The sequence below is a fragment of the Rana temporaria genome, chromosome 11 (genome assembly GCF_905171775.1).
Source record: "Rana temporaria chromosome 11, aRanTem1.1, whole genome shotgun sequence".
NCBI lineage: Eukaryota > Metazoa > Chordata > Amphibia > Anura > Ranidae > Rana > Rana temporaria.
In genome coordinates this window covers 88,125,224-88,152,485 of record NC_053499.1, presented here as the reverse complement: position 1 = coordinate 88,152,485, position 27,262 = coordinate 88,125,224, and the positions used below count along the sequence as shown (strand labels likewise).

At 41.1% G+C, this 27,262-nt stretch overlaps 1 protein-coding gene across 6 annotated transcripts in view; it reads right to left on the bottom strand.

Annotated features, from left to right (window-relative positions):
• The window catches only part of CENPT (centromere protein T), an 803,389-nt gene that overhangs the window by 194,593 nt on the left and 581,534 nt on the right, over positions 1-27,262 (bottom strand). For 5 of the 6 annotated variants that reach the window (XM_040328753.1, XM_040328757.1, XM_040328752.1 and 2 more), the window contains one exon: positions 138-299. The exons of the other annotated variant lie outside the window; for it this stretch is intronic. In XM_040328753.1, coding sequence (XP_040184687.1) covers positions 138-299 — 162 coding nt within the window. The remainder of the gene's footprint in view (positions 1-137; positions 300-27,262) is intronic. 6 annotated transcript variants of the gene reach the window in all.

Below are 27,262 nucleotides of genomic sequence, written 5' to 3'. Positions count from 1 at the left end.
AAGGTGAACATATAGTTTAAATGTCAGTGTTAACCCTGTGTTAGCTACAACATCATTCAACATGGAAAAAAAAAAAAAACATATGTTAATTTTGAGTTTCAGCAGGAAAAAAGAAAACCACAACCACAAAAGCTTACGATTTTTCAGCATCAGTGGAAGCGTTCTTAGACAGTTGCATTTTGGCATGAAGACTAAGTATCCTCTTCACAAGACTGCTCTTAAATGCTGATCCATCTTTCTTTGTCTTCAAGGCAGTTTTCCTATGGATCTTCTTACCAACAAGCTTATTGGGAGGAATCCTGACCAAAAAATAAATAAATAAAATAAAAAATAAAAATAGCAGTGCTGGCACTAATCTTAACCACTTCAGCCCCAGTAGAATTGGCTGCTCAATGACCGAGCCATTTTGTAGGATTCGGCACTGCGTCGCTTTAACTGACAATTGAGCGTTCGCACGTTGCTGTATATATTTTTTTCTTAGTTTAGGCCGATATGTATTCTTCTACATATTTGTGGTAATAAAAATCGCAATACGCGTATATTGATTGGTTTGTGCAAAAGTTATAGCGTCTACAAAATAGGGGATAGATTTATAGCATTTTTATCATTTTTTTTTTACTAGTAATGGTGACCTGTGCTTTTTATTGGAACTGCGACATTATGGCAGACACATCGGACACATTTTTGGGACCATTGACATTTATACAGCGATCAGTGCTATAAAAATGCACTGATTACTGTAAAAAATTCACTGGCAGGGAAGGGGTTAACACTAGGTGGCGGTTAATTGTGTTCCCTAGGTGTGTTTCTAACTGTGGGGGGGGGCGACCGACCTAGAGGAAATTACAGATCGTGGTTCCTAGCTATTAGGAACTCACAATCTGCCTCTCCTCACAGAACAGGGATTTGTGTGCTTACACACATACACATACGTCCCTGTTCTGCCTCTAATGCCCGCTTCCACCTACTATCCCGCTTAAAAGGGACCAACGTACAGCTGCGATGGTTCGCGGGATCTTGGCGACCTGCCGCAGTATAATGACGGGGCTGGTCTGCAAGTGGTTAAAGTTAAAGCAAAATTCCACCCAAAAGTGGAACGTCCACTTTAAGCACTCCTCGCCCCTTACATGCACATTTGGTGACTCCTCTCCCCCTAGATGGCCCTTCCCTCACTGCAATCTTCTGGGACACATCACAGGTCCCAGAAGATTAACAGGCCAATAGCAGAGTGAAGCGTGACTTTCACATTCGTAGTCCGCGCCCGGCCGTGAAACCATAAGCTGTCATGGTCGGGTGCCCACAGTTGCTATGACATCACCACGGTGAGGAGTGAGGCTACCGGCGGCCGCATCTTTGGCCTGTGGGACAGGTGAGTGTCTGTTTATTAAAAGTCAGCAGCAACACTTTTTGTAGCTGACAACTTTTAATAAACGGGTGGAACTCCACTTTAAGACTAAGGGGTTTATTTATAAATTCTTTCACACAAGATTTACAAACTTGGGATTCCTTTTTTTCCCAAATGAAAATGAATGAAAACAAACAAACTGCATATTTTACAAATATTTTAGTTCAGAAACCACAAAAATGCATAGGTATCAAATTATGTTCTACCAAAGCTTCCAAAGAAAAAAAATGGGAATAGCCATAAATGCGCAAACTGTTGCCGCTATATAAATCTTGTATAATAATAAAAACTAGAAAATGCATTTCCTGCAGAAAATGCGTGGGAATGCTGAATAGCTGAATTGCTAAGCCCACACCAAAGCCATTTTACCATAACCACTAAACCGGGGATATGCAATTAGCGGACCTCCAGCTGTTGCAGAACTACAAATCCCATGAGGCATAGCAAGGCTCTGACAGCCACAAGCATGACACCCAGAGGCAGAGGCATGATGGGATTTGTAGTTTTGCAACATCTGGAGGTCCGCTAATTGCATATCCCTGCACTAAACCATCGTTAGGGCTCTATCTGCAAAGTAGAGAGTGCCCTGACTTGCCTGCTCGCCCCTCCACCCTCAAGAGGCTTTCTCCACACCAGGTATGTGAAGGAGGACTGCACTGAGGTAAAGGAAGCTATTTAGGGATTTTTTTTATCTTTACAACCCCTTTAATCCCCACACCTAATGATTTTGAGAACCCTTCAAACAAGCCTTAATAAATCCACAACAGTACATGCTATCGAAACAGCGACTTCACCGTTCGAGACACACAGCCTTTGTGAACGTATCGGTATAAAATTTATGTTGATAAACTTAAAAATGTGGCCATGTCAGCGATTTAAAAAAGAGGTTCTCTGTGCGTTTCGGTGGGAAATCTGAACAATTTTTTACATGACAGTCAATGGAAGAAAGTGTGGAACTCTTGTCATTTGGAAACTCATCCAGTAAAAAGTAAAAGGCGTATGACAAAATTGTGTATGACAAGTAGATCTTGTGAGAGCAATTTGTTCCCCCTTTATAAAGATATTTTTTTTTTTAAAGCTCTTTGCTCTAATGATATCATCCACTCTAAACCAGCCCCATAGAAACACTGTATAATCAATAAAATTTTCTGAAAAAAATCACTAAACTTAAACTGCCTTTTCACAAAAACTGTAAAAGATATCAAACTGAAAAGTCAAAGCTGGATAGCTGAATATTTTGTGAACGTTTTAAAGTTTGTTTGGCATCTGTAGGTGAAAGTATGAATGAGCTGAAACTTTTCGTAGCGGTAGAATGTTTTAAAGATTTGAAGCATGTTCTCATTGACTTCAATGTTAAAAAAAGTGACTAAAAGCGTAATATTTTAAAAAGTATAAATAGTACAAAAAAAGTTGAAGAAGTCCCATCATTAGCTGAAAGAGCTGAACATTTTAATAGTTGAACAGTCTCAATAGCTGAAATTATGCAGAAGTTACGCACAGCCAAAAAAGGTATGGAATAATAAGAATAACTAGAAAATGCATTTCCTGAGGAAAATGCGTGGGAATGCTGAATTGCTGAGCCCGCACAAAAGCCATTCACCATAACCACTACAGTATCTTTAGGACATACAAGCAGTGTTCCTTCAGTACTTATAAAGCCTAATATCACACAGCTCCTTTCTCTATCTGCAATATAGAGAGTGTCCTGACTTGCCTGGTCGCCCCTCCCCCCTCAAGAGGCTTTCTCCACATGAGGTAAGGGAGGAGGACTGCACTGAGGTAAAGAAAGCTATTTAGGGATTTTTTTTTACCTTTACAACCCCTTTAATCCCCACACCTAATGATTTTGAGAACCCTTCAAACAAGCCTTAATAAATCCCCAACAGTTTCTAAAATACCATTAGAAACACTTTAATCCGCACACCAAATCAGTTATTGAAGCCTTCAAACAAATAAATCCACAATCGTACATGCGATCGATACATCGACTTCACCGTTTGAAACACAAGGCTTTTGTGAACAAATCGGTATAAAATGTATGTTGATAAACTTAAAAATGTGGGCATGTCAGCGATTTAAAAAAGAGTGTCTTTGTGCGTTTTGCTGGGAAATTTTTTAGACTTTTTAACATTACAGTCAATAAGAGAAATTTTAAAAAGTATAAATTGTACAAAAAAACTTGAAGAAGTCCCATCGTTAGCTGAATGAGATGAACATTTTAAAAGTTGAATGGTCTCAATAGCTGAAAGTATGCAGAAGTTACGCAGAGCCAAAAAATGTAAGGAATAAAATTAAAATTAAAAAGAAGAACTAGACAATGCATTTCCTGAGGAAAATGCGAGTGGGAATGCTGAATAGCTGAGCCCGTACCAAAGCCAATTCACCATAACCACTACACGATCTTTAGGACACACAGCTCCTTTCTCTATCTGCAAAGTAGAGAGTATCCTGACTTCCTGGTCGCCCCTCCCCCCTCAAGAGGTTTTCTCCCCAGGTCAGTGAGGAGGAATATTGCACTGAGGTAAGGAAAGCTATTTATGGAAAGAAATACCATTACAAACGCCTTTTAATTCACAGACCAAATACATGAATTACGCCTTCAAACAAACCTTAATAAATCCACAACCGTACATGCGATCGATACAGCGACTTCACCGTTTGAAACACAAGGCTTTTGTGAACGAATCGGTATAAAATTGATGTTGATAAACTTAAAAATGTGGGCATGTCAGCGATTTAAAAAAGAGTGTCTTTGTGCGCTTTGCTGGGAAATTTTTTAGACGTTTTAACATTACAGTCAATGAGAGAAATTTTGGCGCTCTTGTCCTTTAGAAGCTCCACAAACTAAAAATAAAATGCGTATCACAAAACTGATCACATTGCCGAAACCAGACAAAAATACCTACGTTTTGATATATAAATTGTGTATGACAAGTAGATCTTGTGGGCGTGAGAGCAATTTGTTTCCCCTTTTTTAAAGATAATTTTCTTTTCAATGATCTCCACTCTAGTGATCACATGACACCCTCTAAATCACCTCCATAGGATTACATTATAATCGATAAAATTTTCTGAAAAACTAAACGTAAATTGCTTTTTCACAAAAAACGTAAAACATATCAATCTGAAAAGTCATGTTTGGATAGCTGAATATTTTGTGACCGTTTTAAAGTTTGTTTGGTGTCTGTAAGTGAAAGTATGAAGGAGCTGAAACTTTTGGCAGCATGTGTGATTTGAAGCGGTAAAAAGCATGTTCTCATTGACTTCAATGTTAAAAAAAGTGTCTAAAAGCTTAATATTTTAAAAAGTATAAATGGTACAAAAAAAACTTGAAGAAGTCCAATCGTTAGCTGAACGAAACAAACATTTTAATAGTTGAATGGTCTCAATAGCTGAAAGTATGCAGAAGTTACGCAGAGCCAAAAAACGTACGGAATAAAAATAAGAAAAACTAGACAATGCATTTCCTGAGGAAAATGTGATGCGTGGGAATGCTGAATTGCTGAGCCCGCGCCAAAGCCATTCACCATAACCACTACACTATCTTTAGGACACACAGCTCCTTTCTCTATCTGCAAAGTAGAGAGCGTCCTGACTTCCTGGTTGCCCCAACCCCTCAAGAGGTTTCCCCTCCCCCCCAGGATAGTGATGAGGAATATTGCACTGAGGTAGAAAGCTATTTATGGAAAGAAATACCATTACAAACGCCTTTTATTCACAGACCAAATACATGAATTAAGCCTTCAAAATCCACAACCGTACATGCGATCGATACAACGACTACACCGTTTGAAACACAAGGCTTTTGTGAACGCATCGATATGAAATTTATGTTGATAAACTTAAAAATGTGGCCATGTCAGCGATTTAGAAAAGAGTGTCTGTGTGTTTTGCAGGAACATTTTTTAGATTTTTTAACATGAGAGTCAATGAGAGAAGATTTCAGGCTGTTGTCCTTTAGAAGCTCCAGGAACTAAAACTAAAACACATATCACAAAACTGATCACATTGCCTGAAACCAGACAAAAATACCTACATTTTGATATATAAATTGTGTATGACAAGTAGATCTTGTGGGCGTGAGAGCAATTTGTTTCCCCTTTTTTTAAAGATAATATTTTTGTGGATGATCTCCACTCTAAAGGTCACATGACACACTCTAAACCTGCTCCATAGGATTACATTATAACCGATAAAATTTTCTGAAAAAATCACTAAACGTATTTTAAAAAGTATAAATAGTACAAAAAAACTTGAAGAAGTCCCATCGTTAGCTGAACGAGATGAACATTTTAAAAGTTGAATGGTCTCAATAGCTGAAAGTATGCAGAAGTTACGCAGAGCCAAAAAAACGTACGGAATAAAATTAAAACTAGACAATGCATTTCCTGAGGAAAATGCGAGTGGGAATGCTGAATAGCTGAATTGCTGAGCCCGCACCAAAGCCATTCACCATAACCACTACAGTATCTTTAGGACATACAAGCAGTGTTCCTTCAGTACTTATAAAGCCTAATATCACACAGCTCCTTTCTCTATCTGCAATATAGAGAGTGTCCTGACTTGCCTGGTTGCCCCTCCTCCCTCAATAGGCTTTCTCCACATGAGGTGGGGGAGGAGGACTGCACTGAGGTAAGGAAAGCTATTTAGGGAATCAAAATACCATTAGAAACGCTTTCATCCACACGCAAAATCAGTTATTGAAGCCTTCAAACAAAACATAATAAATCCTCAACCGTACATGCGATCGATACCGCGACTTCACCGTTTGAAAGACACGGCCCTTGTGAACGCATCGATATGAAATTTATGTTGATAAACTTAAAATTGTGGCCATGCCAGCGATTTAGAAAAGAGCGTCTTTGTGTGTTTTGCAGGAACATTTTTAAAAATTTTAACATGAGAGTTAATGAGAGTGGTTTTGTCGCTCTTGTCCTTTAGAAGCTCCTGGAACTAAAAGACAAATGCCTATCACAAAACTGATCACATTGCCTGAAACCAGACAAACATACCTACGTTTTGATATATAAATTGTGTATGACAAGTAGATCTTGTGGGCGTGAGAGCAATTTGTTTCCCCTTTTTTTAAAGATAACTTTTTTTTCAATCATCTCCACTCTAAAGGTCACATGACACACTCTAAATCCCTTCCATAGGATTACATTATAACCGATTACATTTTCTGAAAAAAATCGCTAAACGTAAATTGCGTTTTCACAAAAACCGTAAAAGATATCAATCTGAAAAGTCATAGCCGGATACCTGAATATTTTGTGACCGCTTTAAAGTTTGTTTGGTGTCTGCAAGTGAAAGTATGAAGGAGCTGAAACTTTTGGCAGGGCATGTGATTTCAAAGGGAAAAAGGATGTTCTCATTGACTTCAATGTTAAAAAAAGTGTCTAAAAGCTTAATATGTTAAAAAGTATAAATAGTACAAAAAAACTTGAAGAAGTCCCATCGTTAGCTGAACGAGACGAACATTTTAATAGTTGAATGGTCTCAATAGCTGAAAGTATGCCGAAGTTACGCAGAGCCAAAAAACGTACGGAATAATAAAGGAGAAAAATAATAACTAGAAAATGCATTTCCTGAGGAAAATGCGAGTGGGAATGCTGAATAGCTGAGCCCGCACCAAAGCCATTCACCATAACCACTACACTATCTTTAGGACACACAGCTCCTTTCTCTATCTGCAATGTAGAGAGTATGCTGACTTCCTGGTCGCCCCTCCCCCCTCAAGAGGTTTCCCTCCCCCCCAGGTCAGTGAGGAGGAATATTGCACTGAGGTAGAAAGCTATTTATGTAAAGAAATTCCATTACAAACGCCTTTTAATTCACAGACCAATACATGAATTACGCCTTCAAACAAAACGTAATAAATCCACAACCGTACATGCGATCGATACAGCGACTTCACCGTTTGAAAGACACGGCCCTTGTGAACGCATCGATATGAAATTTATGTTGATAAACTTAAAATTGTGGCCATGCCAGCGATTTAGAAAAGAGCGTCTTTGTGTGTTTTGCAGGAACATTTTTAAAATTTTTAACATGACGGTCAATGAGAGTGGTTTTGTCGCTCTTGTCCTTTAGAAGCTCCTGGAACTAAAACTAAAATACGTATCACAAAACTGATCACATTGCCTGAAACCAGACAAGCATACCTACGTTTTGATATATAAATTGTGTATGACAAGTAGATCTTGTGGGCGTGAGAGCAATTTGTTCGCCCTTTTTTTAAAGATAATTTTTGTTTTCAAAGATCTCCACTGTAAAGGTCACATGACACACTCTAAATCCCTTCCATAGGGTTACATTATAACCGATTCCATTTTCTGAAAAAAATCGCTAAACGTAAATTGCGTTTTCACAAAAACCGTAAAAGATATCAATCCGAAAAGTCATGTTTGGATAGCTGAATATTTTGTGACCGCTTTAAAGTTTGTTTGGTGTCTGTAAGTGAAAGTATGAAGGAGCTGAAACTTTTGGCAGAACATGTGTTTTGAAGCAGGAAAAAGGATGTTCTCATTGACTTCAATGTTAAAAAAAAGTGTCTAAAAGCTTAATATTTTAAAAAGTATAAATAGTACAAAAAAACTTGAAGAAGTCCCATCGTTAGCTGAATGAGACGAACATTTTAAAAGTTAAATGGTCTCAATAGCTGAAAGTATGCAGAAGTTACGCAGAGCCAAAAAACGTACGGAATAAAATTAAAATTAAAATTAAGAATAACTAGAAAATGCATTTCCTGAGGAAAATGCGAGTGGGAATGCTGAATTGCTGAGCCCGCACCAAAGCCATTCACCATAACCACTACAGTATATTTAGGACATACAAGCAGTGTTCCTTCAGTACTTATAAAGCCTAATATCACACAGCTCCTTTCTCTATCTGCAATATAGAGAGTGTCCTGACTTGCCTGGTCGCCCCTCCCCCCTCTTTCTCCACATGAGGTGGGGGAGGAGGACTGCACTGAGGTAAGGAAAGCTATTTAGGGAATCAAAATAACATTAGAAACGCTTTCATCCACACGCAAAATCAGTTATCGTAGCCTTCAAACAAAACGTAATAAATCCACAACCGTACATGCGATCGATACAGCGACTACACCATTTGAAACACAAGGCTTTTGTGAACGCATCGATATGAAATTTATGTTGATAAACTTAAAAATGTGGCCATGTCAGCGATTTAGAAAAGAGCGTCTTTGTGTGTTTTGCAGGAATTTTTTTTAGACTTTTTAACATGACGGTCAATGGGAGGGCGTTTGAGGCACTTGTCCTTTAGAAGCTCCTGGAACTAAAAGTCAAATGCCTATCGCAAAACTGATCACATTGCCTGAAACCAGACAAGCATACCTACGTTTTGATATATAAATTGTGTATGACAAGTAGATCTTGTGGGCGTGAGAGCAATTTGTTCGCCCTTTTTTTTAAAGATAATTTTTGTTTTCAAAGATCTCCACTCTAAAGGTCACATGACACACTCTAAACCTGCTCCATAGGATTACATTATAACCGATAAAAAAATCACTAAACGTAAATTGCGTTTTCACAAAAACCGTATAAGATATCAATCTAAAAAGTCATGTTTGGATAGCTGAATATTTTGTGACCGCTTTAAAGTTTGTTTGGTGTCTGTAAGTGAAAGTATGAAGGAGCTGAAACTTTTGGCAGAACGTGTGTTTGAAGCAGGAAAAAGCATGTTCTCATTGACTTCAATGTTAAAAAAAAAGTGTCTAAAAGCTTAATATTTTAAAAAGTATAAATAGTACAAAAAACTTGAAGAAGTCCCATCGTTAGCTGAACGAGATGAACATTTTAAAAGTTGAATGGTTTCAATAGCTGAAAGTATGCAGAAGTTACGCAGAGCCAAAAAACGTACGGAATAATAAAATTAAAATTAAAATTAAGAACTAGAAAATGCATTTCCTGAGGAAAATGCGAGTGGGAATGCTGAATAGCTGAGCCCGCACCAAAGCCATTCACCATAACCACTACACTATCTTTAGGACACACAGCTCCTTTCTCTATCTGCAAAGTAGAGAGTATGCTGACTTCCTGGTCGCCCCTCCCCCCTCAAGAGGTTTCCCCTCCCCCCAGGTCAGTGAGGAGGAATATTGCACTGAGGTAGAAAGCTATTTATGGAAAGAAATTCCATTACAAACGCCTTTTAATTCACAGACCAATACATGAATTACGCCTTCAAACAAAACGTAATAAATCCACAACCGTACATGCGATCGATACAGCGACTTCACCGTTTGAAAGACACGGCCCTTGTGAACGCATCGATATGAAATTTATGTTGATAAACTTAAAATTGTGGCCATGCCAGCGATTTAGAAAAGAGCGTCGTTGTGTGTTTTGCAGGAACATTTTTAAAATTTTTAACATGACGGTCAATGAGAGTGGTTTTGTCGCTCTTGTCCTTTAGAAGCTCCTGGAACTAAAACTAAAATACGTATCACAAAACCGATCACATTGCCTGAAACCAGACAAGCATACCTACGTTTTGATATATAAATTGTGTATGACAAGTAGATCTTGTGGGCGTGAGAGCAATTTGTTCGCCCTTTTTTTAAAGATAATTTTTGTTTTCAAAGATCTCCACTGTAAAGGTCACATGACACACTCTAAATCCCTTCCATAGGGTTACATTATAACCGATTCCATTTTCTGAAAAAATCGCTAAACGTAAATTGCGTTTTCACAAAAACCGTAAAAGATATCAATCTAAAAAGTCATGTTTGGATAGCTGAATATTTTGTGACCGCTTTAAAGTTTGTTTGGTGTCTGTAAGTGAAAGTATGAAGGAGCTGAAACTTTTGGCAGAACGTGTGTTTTGAAGCAGGAAAAAGGATGTTCTCATTGACTTCAATGTTAAAAAAAAGTGTCTAAAAGCTTAATATTTTAAAAAGTATAAATAGTACAAAAAAACTTGAAGAAGTCCCATCGTTAGCTGAACGAGACGAACATTTTAAAAGTTGAATGGTCTCAATAGCTGAAAGTATGCAGAAGTTACGCAGAGCCAAAAAACGTACGGAATAATAAAATTAAAATTAAAATTAAGAAGAAGAATAATAAAAAACGAATATCAATACTGGGAATGCTTATTAAAGCATTCCCACTAATAATAAAAAACGAATATCAATACTGGGAATGCTTATTAAAGCATTCCCACTAATAAAAAACGAATATCAATACTGGGAATGCTTATTAAAGCATTCCCACTAATTAAGAATAACTAGACAATGCATTTCCTGAGGAAAATGCGAGTGGGAATTCTGAATAGCTGAATTGCTGAGCCCGCACCAAAGCGAATTCACCATAACCACTACACTATCTTTAGGACACACAGCTCCTTTATCTGCAAAGTAGAGAGTATCCTGACTTCCTGGTCGCCCCTCCCCCCTCAGGAGGTTTCCCTCCCCCCCAGGTCAGTGAGGAGGAATATTGCACTGAGGTAAGGAAAGATATTTATGGAAAGAAATTCCATTACAAACGCTTTTAATTCACAGACCAAATACATGAATTAAGCCTTCAAACAAAGCTTAATAAATCCACAACCGTACATGCGATCGATACAGCGACTACACCGTTTGAAAGACACAGCCCTTGTGAACGCAGTGATATGAAATTTATGTTGATAAACTTAAAAATGTGGCCATGTCAGCGATTTAGAAAAGAGCGTGTTTGTGTGTTTTGCAGAAACATTTTTTAGATAATTTAACATGAGAGTCTATGAGAGAAGATTTCAGGCTGTTGTCCTTTAGAAGCTCCAGGAACTAAAACTAAAATACGTATCGCAAAACTGATCACATTGCCTGAAACCAGACAAGCATAGCTACGTTTTGATATATAAATTGTGTATGACAAGTAGATCTTGTGGGCGTGAGAGCAATTTGTTTCCCCTTTTTTTAAAGATAATTTTTTTTCAAAGATCTCCACTGTAAAGGTCACATGACACACTCTAAATCCCTTTCATAGGGTTACATTATAACCGATTAAATTTTCTGAAAAAATTACTAAACGTAAATTGCGTTTTCACAAAAACCGTAAAAGATATCAATCTAAAAAGTCATGTTTGGATAGCTGAATATTTTGTGACCGCTTTAAAGTTTGTTTGGTGTCTGTAAGTGAAAGTATGAAGGAGCTGAAACTTTTGGCAGAACGTGTGTTTTGGAGCGGGAAAAAGGATGTTCTCATTGACTTCAATGTTAAAAAAAAGTGTCTAAAAGCTTAATATTTTAAAAAGTATAAATAGTACAAAAAAACTTGAAGAAGTCCCATCGTTAGCTGAACGAGATGAACATTTTAAAAGTTGAATGGTCTCAATAGCTGAAAGTATGCAGAAGTTACGCAGAGCCAAAAAACGTACGGAATAATAAAATTAAAATTAAAACTAGAAAATGCATTTCCTGAGGAAAATGCGAGTGGGAATGCTGAATAGCTGAGCCTGCACCAAAGCCATTCACCATAACCACTACACTATCTTTAGGACACACAGCTCCTTTCTCTATCTGCAAAGTAGAGAGTATGCTGACTTCCTGGTCGCCCCTCCCCCCTCAAGAGGTTTCCCCTCCCCCCAGGTCAGTGAGGAGGAATATTGCACTGAGGTAGAAAGCTATTTATGGAAAGAAATTCCATTACAAACGCCTTTTAATTCACAGACCAATACATGAATTACGCCTCCAAACAAAACGTAATAAATCCACAACCGTACATGCGATCGATACAGCGACTTCACCGTTTGAAAGACACGGCCCTTGTGAACGCATCGATATGAAATTTATGTTGATAAACTTAAAATTGTGGCCATGCCAGCGATTTAGAAAAGAGCGTCTTTGTGTGTTTTGCAGGAAAATTTTTAAAATTTTTAACATGACGGTCAATGAGAGTGGTTTTGTCGCTCTTGTCCTTTAGAAGCTCCTGGAACTAAAACTAAAATACGTATCACAAAACTGATCACATTGCCTGAAACCAGACAAGCATACCTACGTTTTGATATATAAATTGTGTATGACAAGTAGATCTTGTGGGCGTGAGAGCAATTTGTTCGCCCTTTTTTTAAAGATAATTTTTGTTTTCAAAGATCTCCACTGTAAAGGTCACATGACACACTCTAAATCCCTTCCATAGGGTTACATTATAACCGATTCCATTTTCTGAAAAAATCGCTAAACCTAAATTGCGTTTTCACAAAAACCGTAAAAGATATCAATCTAAAAAGTCATGTTTGGATAGCTGAATATTTTGTGACCGCTTTAAAGTTTGTTTGGTGTCTGTAAGTGAAAGTATGAAGGAGCTGAAACTTTTGGCAGAACATGTGTTTTGAAGCAGGAAAAAGGATGTTCTCATTGACTTCAATGTTAAAAAAAAGTGTCTAAAAGCTTAATATTTTAAAAAGTATAAATAGTACAAAAAAACTTGAAGAAGTCCCATCGTTAGCTGAATGAGACGAACATTTTAAAAGTTAAATGGTCTCAATAGCTGAAAGTATGCAGAAGTTACGCAGAGCCAAAAAACGTACGGAATAAAATTAAAATTAAAATTAAGAAGAAGAATAATAAAAAACGAATATCAATACTGGGAATGCTTATTAAAGCATTCCCACTAATAAAAAACGAATATCAATACTGGGAATGCTTATTAAAGCATTCCCACTAATTAAGAAGAATAATAAAAAACGAATATCAATGCTGGGAATGCTTATTAAAGCATTCCCACTAATAATAAAAAACGAATATCAATACTGGGAATGCTTATTAAAGCATTAACACTAACTAGACAATGCATTTCCTGAGGAAAATGCGAGTGGGAATGCTGAATTGCTGAGCCCGCACCAAAGCCATTCACCATAACCACTACAGTATCTTTAGGACATACAAGCAGTGTTCCTTCAGTACTTATAAAGCCTAATATCACACAGCTCCTTTCTCTATCTGCAATATAGAGAGTGTCCTGACTTGCCTGGTCGCCCCTCCCCCCTCAAGAGGCTTTCTCCACATGAGGTGGGGGAGGAGGACTGCACTGAGGTAAGGAAAGCTATTTAGGGAATCAAAATACCATTAGAAACGCTTTCATCCACACACAAAATCAGTTATCGAAGCCTTCAAACAAAACTTAATAAATCCACAACCGTACATGCGATCGATACAGCGACTTCACCGTTTGAAAGACACGGCCCTTGTGAACGCATTGATATGAAATTTATGTTGATAAACTTAAAATTGTGGCCATGCCAGCAATTTAGAAAAGAGCGTCTTTGTGTGTTTTGCAGGAACATTTTTAAAATTGTTATCATGACGGTCAATGAGAGTGGTTTTGTCGCTCTTGTCCTTTAGAAGCTCCTGGAACTAAAACTAAAATACGTATCACAAAACTGATCACATTGCCTGAAACCAGACAAGCATACCTACGTTTTGATATATAAATTGTGTATGACAAGTAGATCTTGTGGGCGTGAGAGCGATTTGTTCCCCCTTTTTTTAAAGATAATTATTTTTTTCAAAGATCTCCACTGTAAAGGTCACATGACACACTCTAAATCCCTTCCATAGGGTTACATTATAACCGATTCCATTTTCTGAAAAAATCGCTAAACGTAAATTGCGTTTTCACAAAAACCGTAAAAGATATCAATCTGAAAAGTCATGTTTGGATAGCTGAATATTTTGTGACCGCTTTAAAGTTTGTTTGGTGTCTGTAAGTGAAAGTATGAAGGAGCTGAAACTTTTGGCAGAATGTGTGTTTTGAAGCAGGAAAAAGGATGTTCTCATTGACTTCAATGTTAAAAAAAAGTGTCTAAAAGCTTAATATTTTAAAAAGTATAAATAGTACAAAAAAAACTTGAAGACGTCCCATCGTTAGCTAAACGAGATGAACATTTTAAAAGTTGAATGGTCTCAATAGCTGAAAGTATGCAGAAGTTACGCAGAGCCAAAAAACGTACGGAATAAAATTAAAATTAAAATTAAGAAGAAGAATAATAAAAAACGAATATCAATACTGGGAATGCTTATTAAAGCATTCCCACTAATAATAAAAAATGAATATCAATAATGGGAATGCTTATTAAAGCATTCCCACTAAATATCAATACTGGGAATGCTTATTAAAGCATTCCCACTAATGATAAAAAACGAATATCAATACTGGGAATGCTTATTAAAGCATTCCCACTAATAATAATAAAAAATGAATATCAATACTGGGAATGCTTATTAAAGCATTCCCACTAATAATACATTTACGGATATCAATCCTGGGAATGCTTATTAAAGCATTCCCACTAATAAAAAACGAATATCAATACTGGGAATGCTATTAAGCATTCCCACAAACTAGAAAATGCATTTCCTGCAGAAAATGCGTGGGAATGCTGACTACCTGAATTGCTAAGCCCACACCAATGCCATTCACCATAACCACTACACTATCTTTAGGACATACAAGCAGTGTTCCTTCAGTACTTCTAAAGCCTCTTTTTGATCATTAAAGGGGTTGTAAAGGTAAAACAATTGTTCCCTAAATAGCTTCCGTTACCTTAGTGCAGTCCTCTTTCACTTACCTCATCATTTGATTTTGCTTTTAAATGTCCTAATTTCTTCTGAGAAATCCTCACTTCCTGTTGTTCTGTCTGTAACTACACACAGTAATGTGAGGCTTTCTCCCTGGTGTGGAGAAAGCCTCTTGAGGGGGTGATTAGGATGTCTAATAACACACAGCTCCTTTCTCTATCTGCAAAGTAGAGAGTTTCCTGACTTGCCTGGTCGCCCCTTCCCCCTGCACTGAGGTAAAGGAAGCTATTTAGGGAAAAATATAATTTTTGTACTCACCGTAAAATCCATTTCTCTGAGTTCATGGACGGACACAGCAGCCTTTGACCTTAGGGTATTATATTCTTCCTTCCAGGAGAGATTAGGCAGAAAACAGCACTTTAAATGTTAAAACACTTTCCTCAGTACAGCTCCTCCCAGGGGGCGTGGTCCCCCGGGTATAACCCACACGTTGCCTCAGCAGCTCCAGTTCGTAACAAGCAGTACAAACAAAAGGAGGGGTGGGTGCTGTGTCCGTCCATGAACTCAGAGAAATGGAATTTACGGTGAGTACAAAAATCCTATTTTCTCTTCCGTTTATTGGACGGACACAGCAGCCTTTGACCTTAGGGACGTCCCCAAGCAGTGTCCAAAAAATTTGAGGGGTGGGAAAACAACACAGTAAACCAAGCTACACCCCAAACAAAAAACTGAGTTTCTCAACGGAGGAACTCCAACCTTAAACTGCTGCCTGTAACACCTTGCGGCCCAAGGAGGCATCCGAAGATGCACTCACATCCACCTTGTAAAATTTTGAGGCGTGGATTGATGACCAGGTCGCTGCCTTACACACCTGTAACACAGAGGCCTGATGACAGAAAGCCCAAGAGGCACCGATCGCCCTGGTCGAATGCGCCGTAACTTGAAAGGGAGGCGCCCGCCCCTTCAGGGCATAGGCCGGAAGCACAACCTGTCTGATCCACCTAGAAATAGTGGCCGACGAGACCGGCAGACCTTTTTTAGGACCATTCACCGGCACGAACAGTGAGTCCGACTTCCGGAACGGAGCCATAGCAGATAAGTACACACGTAGGGCCTGAACCACATACAGGGAATGTAAAGTGGCCTCCTTTGGGTTTTTCGGCCGAGGACACAAGGATGGTAACACAATGTCCTCATTAATGTGAAAAGCCGAAACGACCTTTGGGAGAAAAGATAGCTGCGGCCGCAGCACCACCTTATCCTCATGGATGACCAAGTAGGGAGCCTTGCAGGACAAGGCCGCCAGTTCAGACACCCGTCTGACTGAGGTAATTGCTACCAGAAAAAACACCTTCTGTGACAGAGTCAACAAAGGGATCTTCCGAATGTCCTCAAAGGGAGCTTGTTGAAGCACCAAGAGGACTAAATTCAGGTCCCATGGGGGCAGTGGAGGACGCACAGGAGGGGCCACATGCCGAACCCCCTGCACAAACTTACGCACCAAGGAGTGCGCTGCCAAGGGTCGCTGAAAGTAAACAGCTAGAGCCGAAATCTGACTCTTAACCATACTCAAGGCGAGAGCCTGATTCACTCCACGCTGTAAGAACAGCAGAATACGGGACACCACATATGTACGGGGGTGCCATTTCATCTCCTCACACATAGAGGCCACCATCAGACCCGGAAAACCTCATGCAGAAGCGAAGAGATGACCACTTCTGGGTCGACAACTGCTGCACCGCAGATTGCATTGTCTGAAGTTTCTCTGTTGGGAGAAAAACTCTTGCCTCCGCGGAATCCAGGTCTAACCCCAGGTATTCCAGTCGCTGAGACGGAACCAACACTGACTTCTGAATATTCAGAAGCCAGCCAAACTCTGAGAGTCTGACATGTGATAGACCCATCCTCTTCCAACTCTGAGCTTGAGGAAGCTCTCAGGAGAAGGTCGTCCAGATATCCTATGATAGCGATCCCGCGCTGCCTCAGCAGGGCTAGGATCGGGGTGAGCACCTTGGTGAAAACATGTGGTGCCGAGGCCAGGCCAAACGGGAGGGCCACAAATTGAAAATGGTCCTCCCCGATCGCATAGCGCAGAAACCTCTGGTGCTTTGTGCATATTGGAACATGTACGTAGGCGTCCATGATATCCAAGGACGCCATAAAGTCCCCCTGATGGAGGGCTGCCACTACCGAGCGAATTGACTCCATCCTGAATTTTTGCACTTTGACAAAACAATTTAGGGCCTTGAGGTCCAGGATTGGACGGACCCCTTACTTCTTGGGAACTACAAACAGATTGGAGTAAAACCCCTGAAACCGTTCCATCGAGGGAACCGGCACAATCACTCCCCTGACCAGAAGATCCTGGACAGCCCCTGACAGATCCTTCCGGAGGAAGCTGGAGGTTGGAAGGAAAACATCTGTTTGGTGGACAAGAGAGAAACTCTTTCTTGTACCCCGAGGAAACTACTTTGCAAACCCAACGGTCGGAAAGAAGAGACCTATACCGAGCCGTGAATTCGCGAAGCCGGCCCCCCACCCCGAGCGGGGGCAGACCTTCATGCGGAAGCAGGTTTGTCCGCAGGCTTGCAGTACCAGGTGCACTTCTGCCCTGCAGCGGGGGTCTTGGCACCTTGAAAACTTTTTCCTGCCGCACTGGGTGGGCAAAAAAAACGCTTGGGGGTAGTAAAGGAGGGCCCTTGCTTACGGCGAGGCTCCTTGCCCTTCCCGGACTGTGGTAGCAGTGTGCTCTTACCACCTGTGGCATCCTTTATGATGTCATCCAGGGACGCCCCAAAAAGCCATTCACCCTTAAAGGGTAAATCCATCAAGGCCTTCTTTGAGGACTGGTCCGCAGACCAACACAAGGCGACGTAGTAAAACCGCGTAGGCCCTGGAGAGCAAAGGGAGCGTATCCAGGGCTGACTCACAGACAAACTTCAGACCCTGAACCAACTGTTCAGCCAGGTCCACTCAGGTCTCAGAAACATTCTACGCCTCCAGCTTCTGTAGCAAGAACTTTGCCCGTTCGGTAAGTGTCTGCGACACCAGAGTCCCGGCCAAAAACGGTCTTACTGCCGAACCCACAACTGTGAACATGGAGCGGGCCACAGCCTCCACTCTCCTGTCTGCGGTGTCCTTAAAGGGGGGAGCCCCTTCCACAGGCAACGTGGTGGCTTTGCTCAATCTGGACATCCAGAGACTTTTTTTAAAAGTCTTCCTCAAAGGGAAAACGGGTCGCAAAGTATTTTGGAACAGCATAAACTTTCTGCGGCGTATCCCATTCCTTGTACAACAATTTGTCCAGATATGGAACACAAGGAAACACTTTTGCGGTGCGGGGTGGCTTGCGGAACCCAAAAGGGACCGGCACATCCAATGCCTCCGCCAAATCCTCAAGTTTCTGAGTATCCTGCACCGCAGAGGTAAGAGCTCCAACCAATTCCTTATCATGCACTGACCCTGAAGCAGATTCATCCTCACTGTCCGCGTGGGTTAAGCCCGCATCATCTGACATGACAGAACCAGAGCCAGACGCAATAGCAGAGCCTGATTCTGTGTCAAAGACATCCCCAGAAGCAGGCTCAGGGAGGGGGCGCTTTTTACCCCCCTTCTGGCCACTTGTCGCTTCAATCCTGGTGAGAAACGCTTCAAGGACTGCTGTCATAGCCTCTACAGAGGCGGCAGGGGAATTAAGGGTTAACTCAGGCATTGCTGGGGTAGAAGCTTCTGGTTCAGGCTCCATGTTTCCCCACCGCTATGCCTCCCTAGCACTGCAAGGCATAAAAACCCACCGGTCACCTCCCGGCTGCAAAACAGAAGGCAGGGGACCCCCAGGGAACTCACCACCCCACCCGGTTGCAGTGTGAGCTGAAGCGCTGAGAAGTGCTGGCTGCACTGTCCCTCAGGAAGTGATTTGCTGGCTTTTGCTGAGCTATTTCAGGCACTAGAGGCCAAGACTTTTCCAAGATGGCCGCTGTCTGAGGTAAAAAACACCATGCGGGATACAAGAAAATGGCCTTCAAACTATGTAAACCGTGACCGCGGCAAAATGGCGGCCATACACAGTTTAAAAAACACAGTGACACAGCAAAAACCACGGCCAGCACATACAGCAACTCCCCAATCGCAAAAAACTATAGCACCTCACAGCACACAGTCCCCAGTAGCGATAGAACCCCAGGAGGGCCCCCCCCCTTACAGCCGCCACCCAGCATGGGGAAGGAGGGTGAGGAAGGGAGAGAAGAAAGCAGGGCGGACCCTCATTCGACCACCCCAGGGAAGCACCAGCCATACCACCTTGCCAGGGCAAGAACCAACGTCCGCTAAACGGCATGGCTGTCGGCCAGACACACTGTGACAAGGCCATAGAGACCGGTCATATGTGTGCCCTGGAACTGTAGTTCCCCGGCCACCCCTGGAGCAACGGGGCATGTCGTGGACAACCCAGAGCTGAGCTGAGGGCCAGCACAAGCGCGATGGCCGAACATGGGGGGACTAAAAGAGTCAAGAACCAGCCTGTCGGCAGTTGATAGTAGAATCTCAGGATTCAAAAATGCAGGAACAAAACAAAAGCGAAAAAAAAAATGCAAAAAAATTCCAGAGTACATGGACTCCAGAAGGCCATGTCTCTCCTGACGTTAGGCAGAAAAAAACTGGAGCTGCTGAGGCAGAGTGTGGGTTATACCCAGGGGACCACGCCCCCTGGGAGGAGCTGTTTTCTGCCTAATCTCTCCTGGAAGGAAGGAAGGTCAAAGGCTGCTGTGTCCGTCCATGAACGGAAGAGAAAATACCTTTACAACCCCTTTAATTCACACACCTAATGAGTGAGAGAACCCATCAAACAAACCTTAATAAATCCACAACAGCACATGCTATCGAAACAGCGACTTCATTGTTAGAAACACAAAGCCTTTGTGAACGTATCGGTATAAAATTGATGTTGATAAACTTAAAAATACGTCAGCAATTAAAAAAATAGGTCCTGTGTGCGTTTTGCTGGGAGATTTATACAATTTTTTACATGACAGTCAATGGAAGAAAATTTGGAACTCTTGTCATTTAGAAGTTCCAGCAACCAAAAGTAAAAGGCGTATCACAAAACTGAGCACATTGCCTGAAACCAGACAAAAATACCTAAGTTTTGATATATAAATTGTGTATGACAAGTAGATCTTGTGGGCGTGAGAGCAATTTGTTCCCCCTTTATAAAGATATTTATTTTTAAAGCTCCGTGCTCTAATGATGTCATCATCCACTCTAAGCCAGCCCCATAGAACCACTGTATAATCGATTACATTTTCTGAAAAACTCACTAAACTTAAACTGCTTTTTCACAAAAACTGTAAAAGATATCAAACTGAAAAGTCATAGCCGGATAGCTGAATATTTTGTGAACGTTTTAAAGTTTGTTTGGTGTCTGTAGGTGAAAGTATGAAGGAGCTGAAACTTTTCGTAGCGGTAGAATGTTTTAATGATTTGAAGCATGTTCTCATTGACTTCAATGTTAAAAAAAAGTGTCTAAAAGCGTAATATTTTAAAAAGTATAAATAGTACAAAAAAGTTGAAGAAATCCCATCATTAGCTGAAAGAGCTGAACATTTTAAAAGTTGAATGGTCTTAACCACTTAACGACCGCCGCATGACCATATACGTCGGCAGAATGGCACGGCTGGGCAGATGGACGTACCGGCATGTCCTTTACATCTACCCAGCCGTGGGTCGTGGGCGTGCGCCCCGGTCCGAAGCTCCGGGACCGCGAGACAAGCGGACCCGATCGCCGCTGGGGTCCGGCGATCAGTCCCTGGAACTGAAGAACGGGGAGAGCCGCGTGTAAACACGGCTTCCACGAGCTTCACTGTGGCGGCTGCATCGATCGTGTTATCCCCTTTATAGGGAGACACAATCGATGACGTCACTCCTACAGACACACCCCCCTACAGTTGTAAACACACACTAGGTGAAACATAACCCCTTCAGCACCCCCTGTGATTAACTCCCAAAACTGCAACTGTCATTTCCACAATAAAGAATGCATTTTTTGCTGTGAAAATGACAATGGTCCCAAAAATGTGTCAAAATTGTGCGAAGTGTCCGCCATAATGTCGCAGCCACGAAAAAAAATCGCAGATAGCCGTCATTAGTAGTAAAAAAAAAGAATTAATAAAAATGCAATAAAACTATCCCCTATTTTGTAAACGCTATAAATTTTGCGCAAACCAACCGATAAACGCTTATTGCAATTTTTTTTACCAAAAATATGCAGAAGAATACGTATCGGCCTAAGCTGAGGACATTTTTTTTATATATTTTTGGGGGATATTTATTATAGCAAAAAGTAAAAAATATTGCATTTTTTTTTAAATTGTCGCTCTATTTATGTTTATAGCACAAAAAATAAAAACCACAGAGGTGATCAAATACCACGAAAAGAAAGCTCTATTTGTGGGAAAAAAAGGACGCCAATATTGTTTGGGAGCCACGTCACACAACCGCGCAATTGTCAGTTAAAGCGACGCAGTCCCAAATCGCAAAAAGGGGCCTGGTCCTTTACCTGCATTTTGGTCCGGGGCTTAAGTGGTTAATAGCTGAAAGTATGCAGAAGTTACACAGAGACAAAAAACGTACGGAAATAATAAGGATAATAAAAAATTAATATCAATACTGGGAATGCTATTGAGCATTCCCACTAACTAGAAAATGCATTTCCTGCAGAAAATGCGTGGAAATGCTGAATTGCTAAGCCCACGCCAAAGCCATTAACCATAACCACCACACTATCTTTAGGACATACAAGCAGTGTTTCTTCAGTACTTATAAAACCTCTTTTTGATCATTAAAAGGGGTTGTAGAAGTAAAACAATTGTTCCCTAAATAGCTTCCTTTACCTTAGTGCAGTCCTCTTTCACTTACCTCATCCTTTGATTTTGCTTTTAAATGTCCCTTTTTCTTCTGAGAAATCCTCACTTCCTGTTCTTCTGTCTAACTCCACACAGTAACGCAAGGCTTTTTCCCTGGTGTGGAGAAAGCCTCTTAAGGGGGCAAGCAGGACGCCCACTAACACATAGCGCTTTTCTCTATCTGCAATATAGAGTTTCCTGACTTGCCTGGTCGCCCTGCACTGAGGTAAATGAAGCTATTTAGAGCCCTTTCACACTGGTGTGTTATTGCAGGGTTTTCGCGGTAAAAATAGCGCTATTAAAACGCTCATAAAACGCTCCCCATGCATCTCAATGGACCCTTTCACACTGAAGCGTTGCGCTGGAGGAGCATTGAGAAAAGTCCTGCAAGCAGCATCTTTGGAGCAGCTTTTGAGCGCTGAAAAAAACGCTCCAAAAAGCCCCTTTCCATTAAAAATGAATTGAAAACTCGGTAAAATCGCGGTAAAACAGCACTAGTTGTGGGATGGTCACATGATTGCACTGAAGTGTAGGATGCTGGGTAATCAGGAAATCCTGTTTGTAGAGAAGTATAGAAGCAAGATAGAGCTTGTCAGAGACCAGCAAGCAGAAGAAATTTCTGAAAATTTGCCCAGAAGGAGACCATATGAACCAGAGGAGTTCATCAACACTATGAGGGGTTTACCTGAACTATGGGATCTCAAAAACAATCATTTTTCAAATAGAATCAAGAAAATAAAAAGCTGGAACATGGTGGCACAAAGGCACATACCCGACTGGGAAAAGCTAAACAACAAACAAAAAAACAACAAACGTGAGTACCAGAACATCCCACTTCCACTAGTCCGAATTCCCTAACCCTAATCCCGCCCCCCATTAGTCCGAAATCCCTAACCCTAATCCAGCTTCCACTAGTCCCAAATTCCTAACCCCACTTCCACTAGTCCCAAATCCCTAACCCAAATCTCACTCCCAATAGTCCCAAATCCCTAACCCCACTCCCAATAGTCCGAAATCCCTAATCCCACTTCCCCCAAATCCCTAACCCCAATCCCACTTCCACTAGTCCCAAATCCCTAACCCTAATCTCACTCCCAATAGTCCCAAATCCCTAATCACTCTCCCAATAGTCCCAAATCCCTAACCCTAACCCCACTCCCAATTCACTAACCCTGCTCCCAATAGTCCCAAATCCCTAACTCTAACCCTAACCTCGCTCCTAATAGTCTCAAATCCCTAACCCCACACCCAATAATCCCTAACCCTAACCCCACTTCCACTAGTCCCAAAGCCCTAACCCTAATCTTACTCCCAATATTCCCAAATCCCTAACCCTAATCCCACTCCCAATAGTCCCAAATCCCACGTCCACTAGCCCCAAATTCCTAACCCCACGTCTACTAGTCCCAAATCTCTAACCCCACTTCCACTAGTCCCAAATCCCTAACCCTAATCTCACTCACACTAGTCCCAAATCCCTAAACCCACTTCCACTAGTCCCAAATCTCTAAGCCCGCTCCCAATAGTCCCAAATCCCTAACCCCACTCCCAATAGTCCCAATTCACTAACCCTAATTCTGCTCCCAATAGTCCCAAATCCCTAACCCTAATCCAACTTCCACTAGTGCCAGATCTCTAACCCTTACCCTAATCTCACTCCCAATAGTCTCAAGTCCCTAACCCCACTAGTCCAAATTCCCTAACCCTAATCCCACTCCCAATAGTCACAAATCCCTAACCCTAATCCCGATCCCAATAGTCCCAAATCCCTAACCCCACTCCCAATAGTCCCAATTCACTAACCCTAACCCTGCTCCCAATAGTCCCAAATCCCTAACCCTAATCTCACTCCCAATAGTCTCAAATCCCTAACCCCAATAGTCCAAAATCCCTAACCCCACACCCAACAGTCCCAAATCCCTAACCCCACTTCCACTAGTCCCAAATCCCTAACCCTAATCTCACTCCCAACAGTCCAAAATCCCTAACCTCACTCCCAATAGTCCCTAATCCCACTCCCAATAGTCCCAAATCCCTAACCCTAATCCAACTTCCACTAGTGCCAGATCTCTAACCCTAATCTCACTCTCAATAGTCTCAAGTCCCTAACCCCCACTAGTCCAAATTCCCTAACCCTAATCCCAAATCCCTAATCCCGATCCCAATAGTCCCAAATCCCTAACCCCACTCCCAATAGTCCCAATTCACTAACCCTAACCCTGCTCCCAATAGTCCCAAATCCCTAATCTCACTCCCAATAGTCTCAAATCCCTAACCCTAATCCCGCTCCCAATAGTCCCAAATCCCTAACCCCACACCCAACAGTCCCAAATCCCTAACCCTAACCCCACTTCCACTAGTCCCAAATCCCTAACCCTAATCTCACTCCCAACAGTCCAAAATCCCTAACCTCACTCCCAATAGTCCCTAATCCCACTCCCAATAGTCCCAAATCCCTAACCCCGCTCCCAATAGTCCCAAATCCAGAACCGTAATCACATTCAGTATTGATGTTTGAAATGTATTAATTATATTTATTACATGACAAAAATAAACACACAATATACAGTATTTAGTACACTCAAAACACTATATACTCCAAAAGAGACAGAAAGATTAATATATTTTAAAGTATGTTAAAATAGATCTAATAATGAATATGTTTATACTACTGTAGGTTTATAATTTGGGATTATTGGGAGCGGGGTTAGGGGTTTTGGGACTATTGGGAAAAGGGTTAGGGATTTTGGACTAGTGGAAGCAGGATTAGGGTTAGGGATTTCGGACAATTGGGAGCGAGATTACGGTTAGGGATTTGGGACTATTGGGAGTGGGGTTAGGGAATTGGGACTATTAAAGCGGGATTAGAGTTAGGGATTTGGGACTATTGGGAGTGGGATTAGGGTTAGGGATTTGGGACTATGGGAGTGGGATTAGGGTTAATTGGGAGCGGGATTAGGGTTAGAAATTTGAGACTATTAGGAGCGAGGTTAGGGTTAGGGATTTGGGACTATTGGGAGCGGGATTAGGGTTAGGTATTTGGGACTATTGGGAGCAAGATTAGGGTTGGGGTTAGGGATTTGGGACTATTGGGAGCAAGATTAGGGTTGGGGTTAGGGATTTGGGACTATTGGGAGCAAGATTAGGGTTGGGGTTAGGGACTATTTGGAGCAGGATTAGGGTTAGGGATTTGGGACTATTGGGAGCAAGATTAGGGTTAGGGATTTGAGACTATTGGGAGCGGGATTAGGGTTAGGGATTCAAGACTATTGGGAGCGGGATTAGGGTATAGACACTTGCGTTGCAATGCTCATCCGAGTGTAATTTCTGAACTTGTCTGGGTGCAATCTCAAGTCCTCATATAGCAACGCAAATTGTCTTATGGAGGTGTGTGCTTGGAGGAGATGAACCCAAAAGCGATGTTTCTGCCTCTGTTGGTGGATATTCTCCCAATAGAGTAGCACAAACAACAAAAAAAGCTCCATAAACTCCATCTTCTTTCTGTACCTTCTTCTCACCTCCATGAGATACCAGGAAGTAAACAGGAAGTGATGTAGAGAGGTGGGGTTGTCCTTTGACGCCCATGCTTCAATAACGCTTCTAAAACGCCCGCATCAAATGCGGTAAAAACGCGGTAAAATAGCGGTGTTTTACCGCTCCGCTATAGGCGTTTTCAGTGTGAAAGGGCTCTTAGGGAAAAAAATACCTTTACAACCCCTTTAATCCACACACTGATGAGTGAGAGAACCCTTCAAACAAACCTTAATAAATCCACAACTGTACATGCTATCGAAACAGCGACTTCACCGTTAGAAACACACAGGCTTTGTGAACGTATAGGTTTATGTTGATAAACTTAAAAATGTGGGCATGTCAGCGATTTAAAAAAAAAGGTTCTTTGTGCATTTCACTGGGAAATCTGAAGATTTTTTTACATGACAGTCAATTGAAAAAAAATTGGCGTCCTTTTTTTCCCACAAATAGAGCTTTCTTTTGGTGGTATTTGATCACCTCTGCGGTTTTTATTTTTTGTGCTATAAACAAAAATAGAGCGACAATTTTGAAAAAAATTCAATATTTTTTACTTTTTGCTATAATAAATATCCCCCAAAAATATATAAAACAAATTTGTTTTACTTAGTTTAGGCCGATACATATTCTTCTACCTATTTTTGGTAAAAAAAAAAAATCGCAATAAGCGTTTATCGGTTGGTTTGCGCAAAATTTATAGCGCTTACAAAATAGGGGGTAGTTTTATTGCATTTTTATAAAAAAAACATTTTTTACTACTAATGGCGGCGATCAGCGATTTTTTAATATAATTTTTTTTATTTTATTTTATAGAAACATACATACAATAAAAACATTACCACACAATTTAAACTTACACGCAAAGTTCACACATATAAATCTCAGACACAGCTGGACTCATAAACTGGAGTAGATAACCCAACTTAGGAGGCCCTTAACTTAAAGCTCCCAGTCATCAATTCAATGACCCCCTTAGATATTTTCCGCATTGCGATCAGCGATTTTTTTCGTGACTGCGACATTATGGCGGACACTTCGGACAATTTTGACACATTTTTGGGACCATTGTCATTTTCACAGCAAAAAATGCATTTAAAATGCATTGTTTATTGTGAAAATGACAGTTGCAGTTTGGGAGTTAACCACAAGGGGGCGCTGATGGGGTTGTGTGTTCCCTGAAGTGTTTACACAACTGTAGGGGGGTGTGGCTGTAGGTGTGAAATCATCCATTTTATAGCCCCCTTTTATAGGGGGCTATAAAAGGGATGACACAATCGATGCAGCCGCCACAGTGAAGAACGGGGAAGCCGTGTTTACACACGGCTCTCCCCGTTCTTCAGCTCCAGGGACCGATGGCTGGTCTCCAGCGGCGATCGGGTCTGCTGATCCCGGAGCTTCGGACCGGGTCGCGGGAGCGCGCCCGCGACCCACGGCTGGGTACTAGTACAGGACGTACATGTGCCCAGCCGTGCCATTCTGCCGATGTATATGTGCAGGAGGCGGTCCTTAAGTGGTTAAAGCTCTCTGCTCTATTGATGTCATCATCCACTCTAAACCAGCCACATAGAAGCACTTTATGCTCGATAACATTTTCTGAAAAACTCACTAAACTTAAACTGCTTTTTCACAAAAACTGTGAAAGATATCAAACTGAAAAGTCATAGTCGGATAGCTGAATATTTTGTGAACGTTTTAAAGTTTGTTTGGCGTCTGTAGGTGAAAGTATGAAGGAGCTGAAACTTTTCGTAGCGGTAGAATGTTTTAAAGATTTGAAGCATGTTCTCATTGACTTCAATGTTAAAAAAAGTGTCTAAAAGCTTAATATTATAAAAAGTATAAATAGTACAAAAAAAGTTGAAGTCCCATCATTAGCTGAAAGAGCTGAACATTTTAAAAGTTTAATGG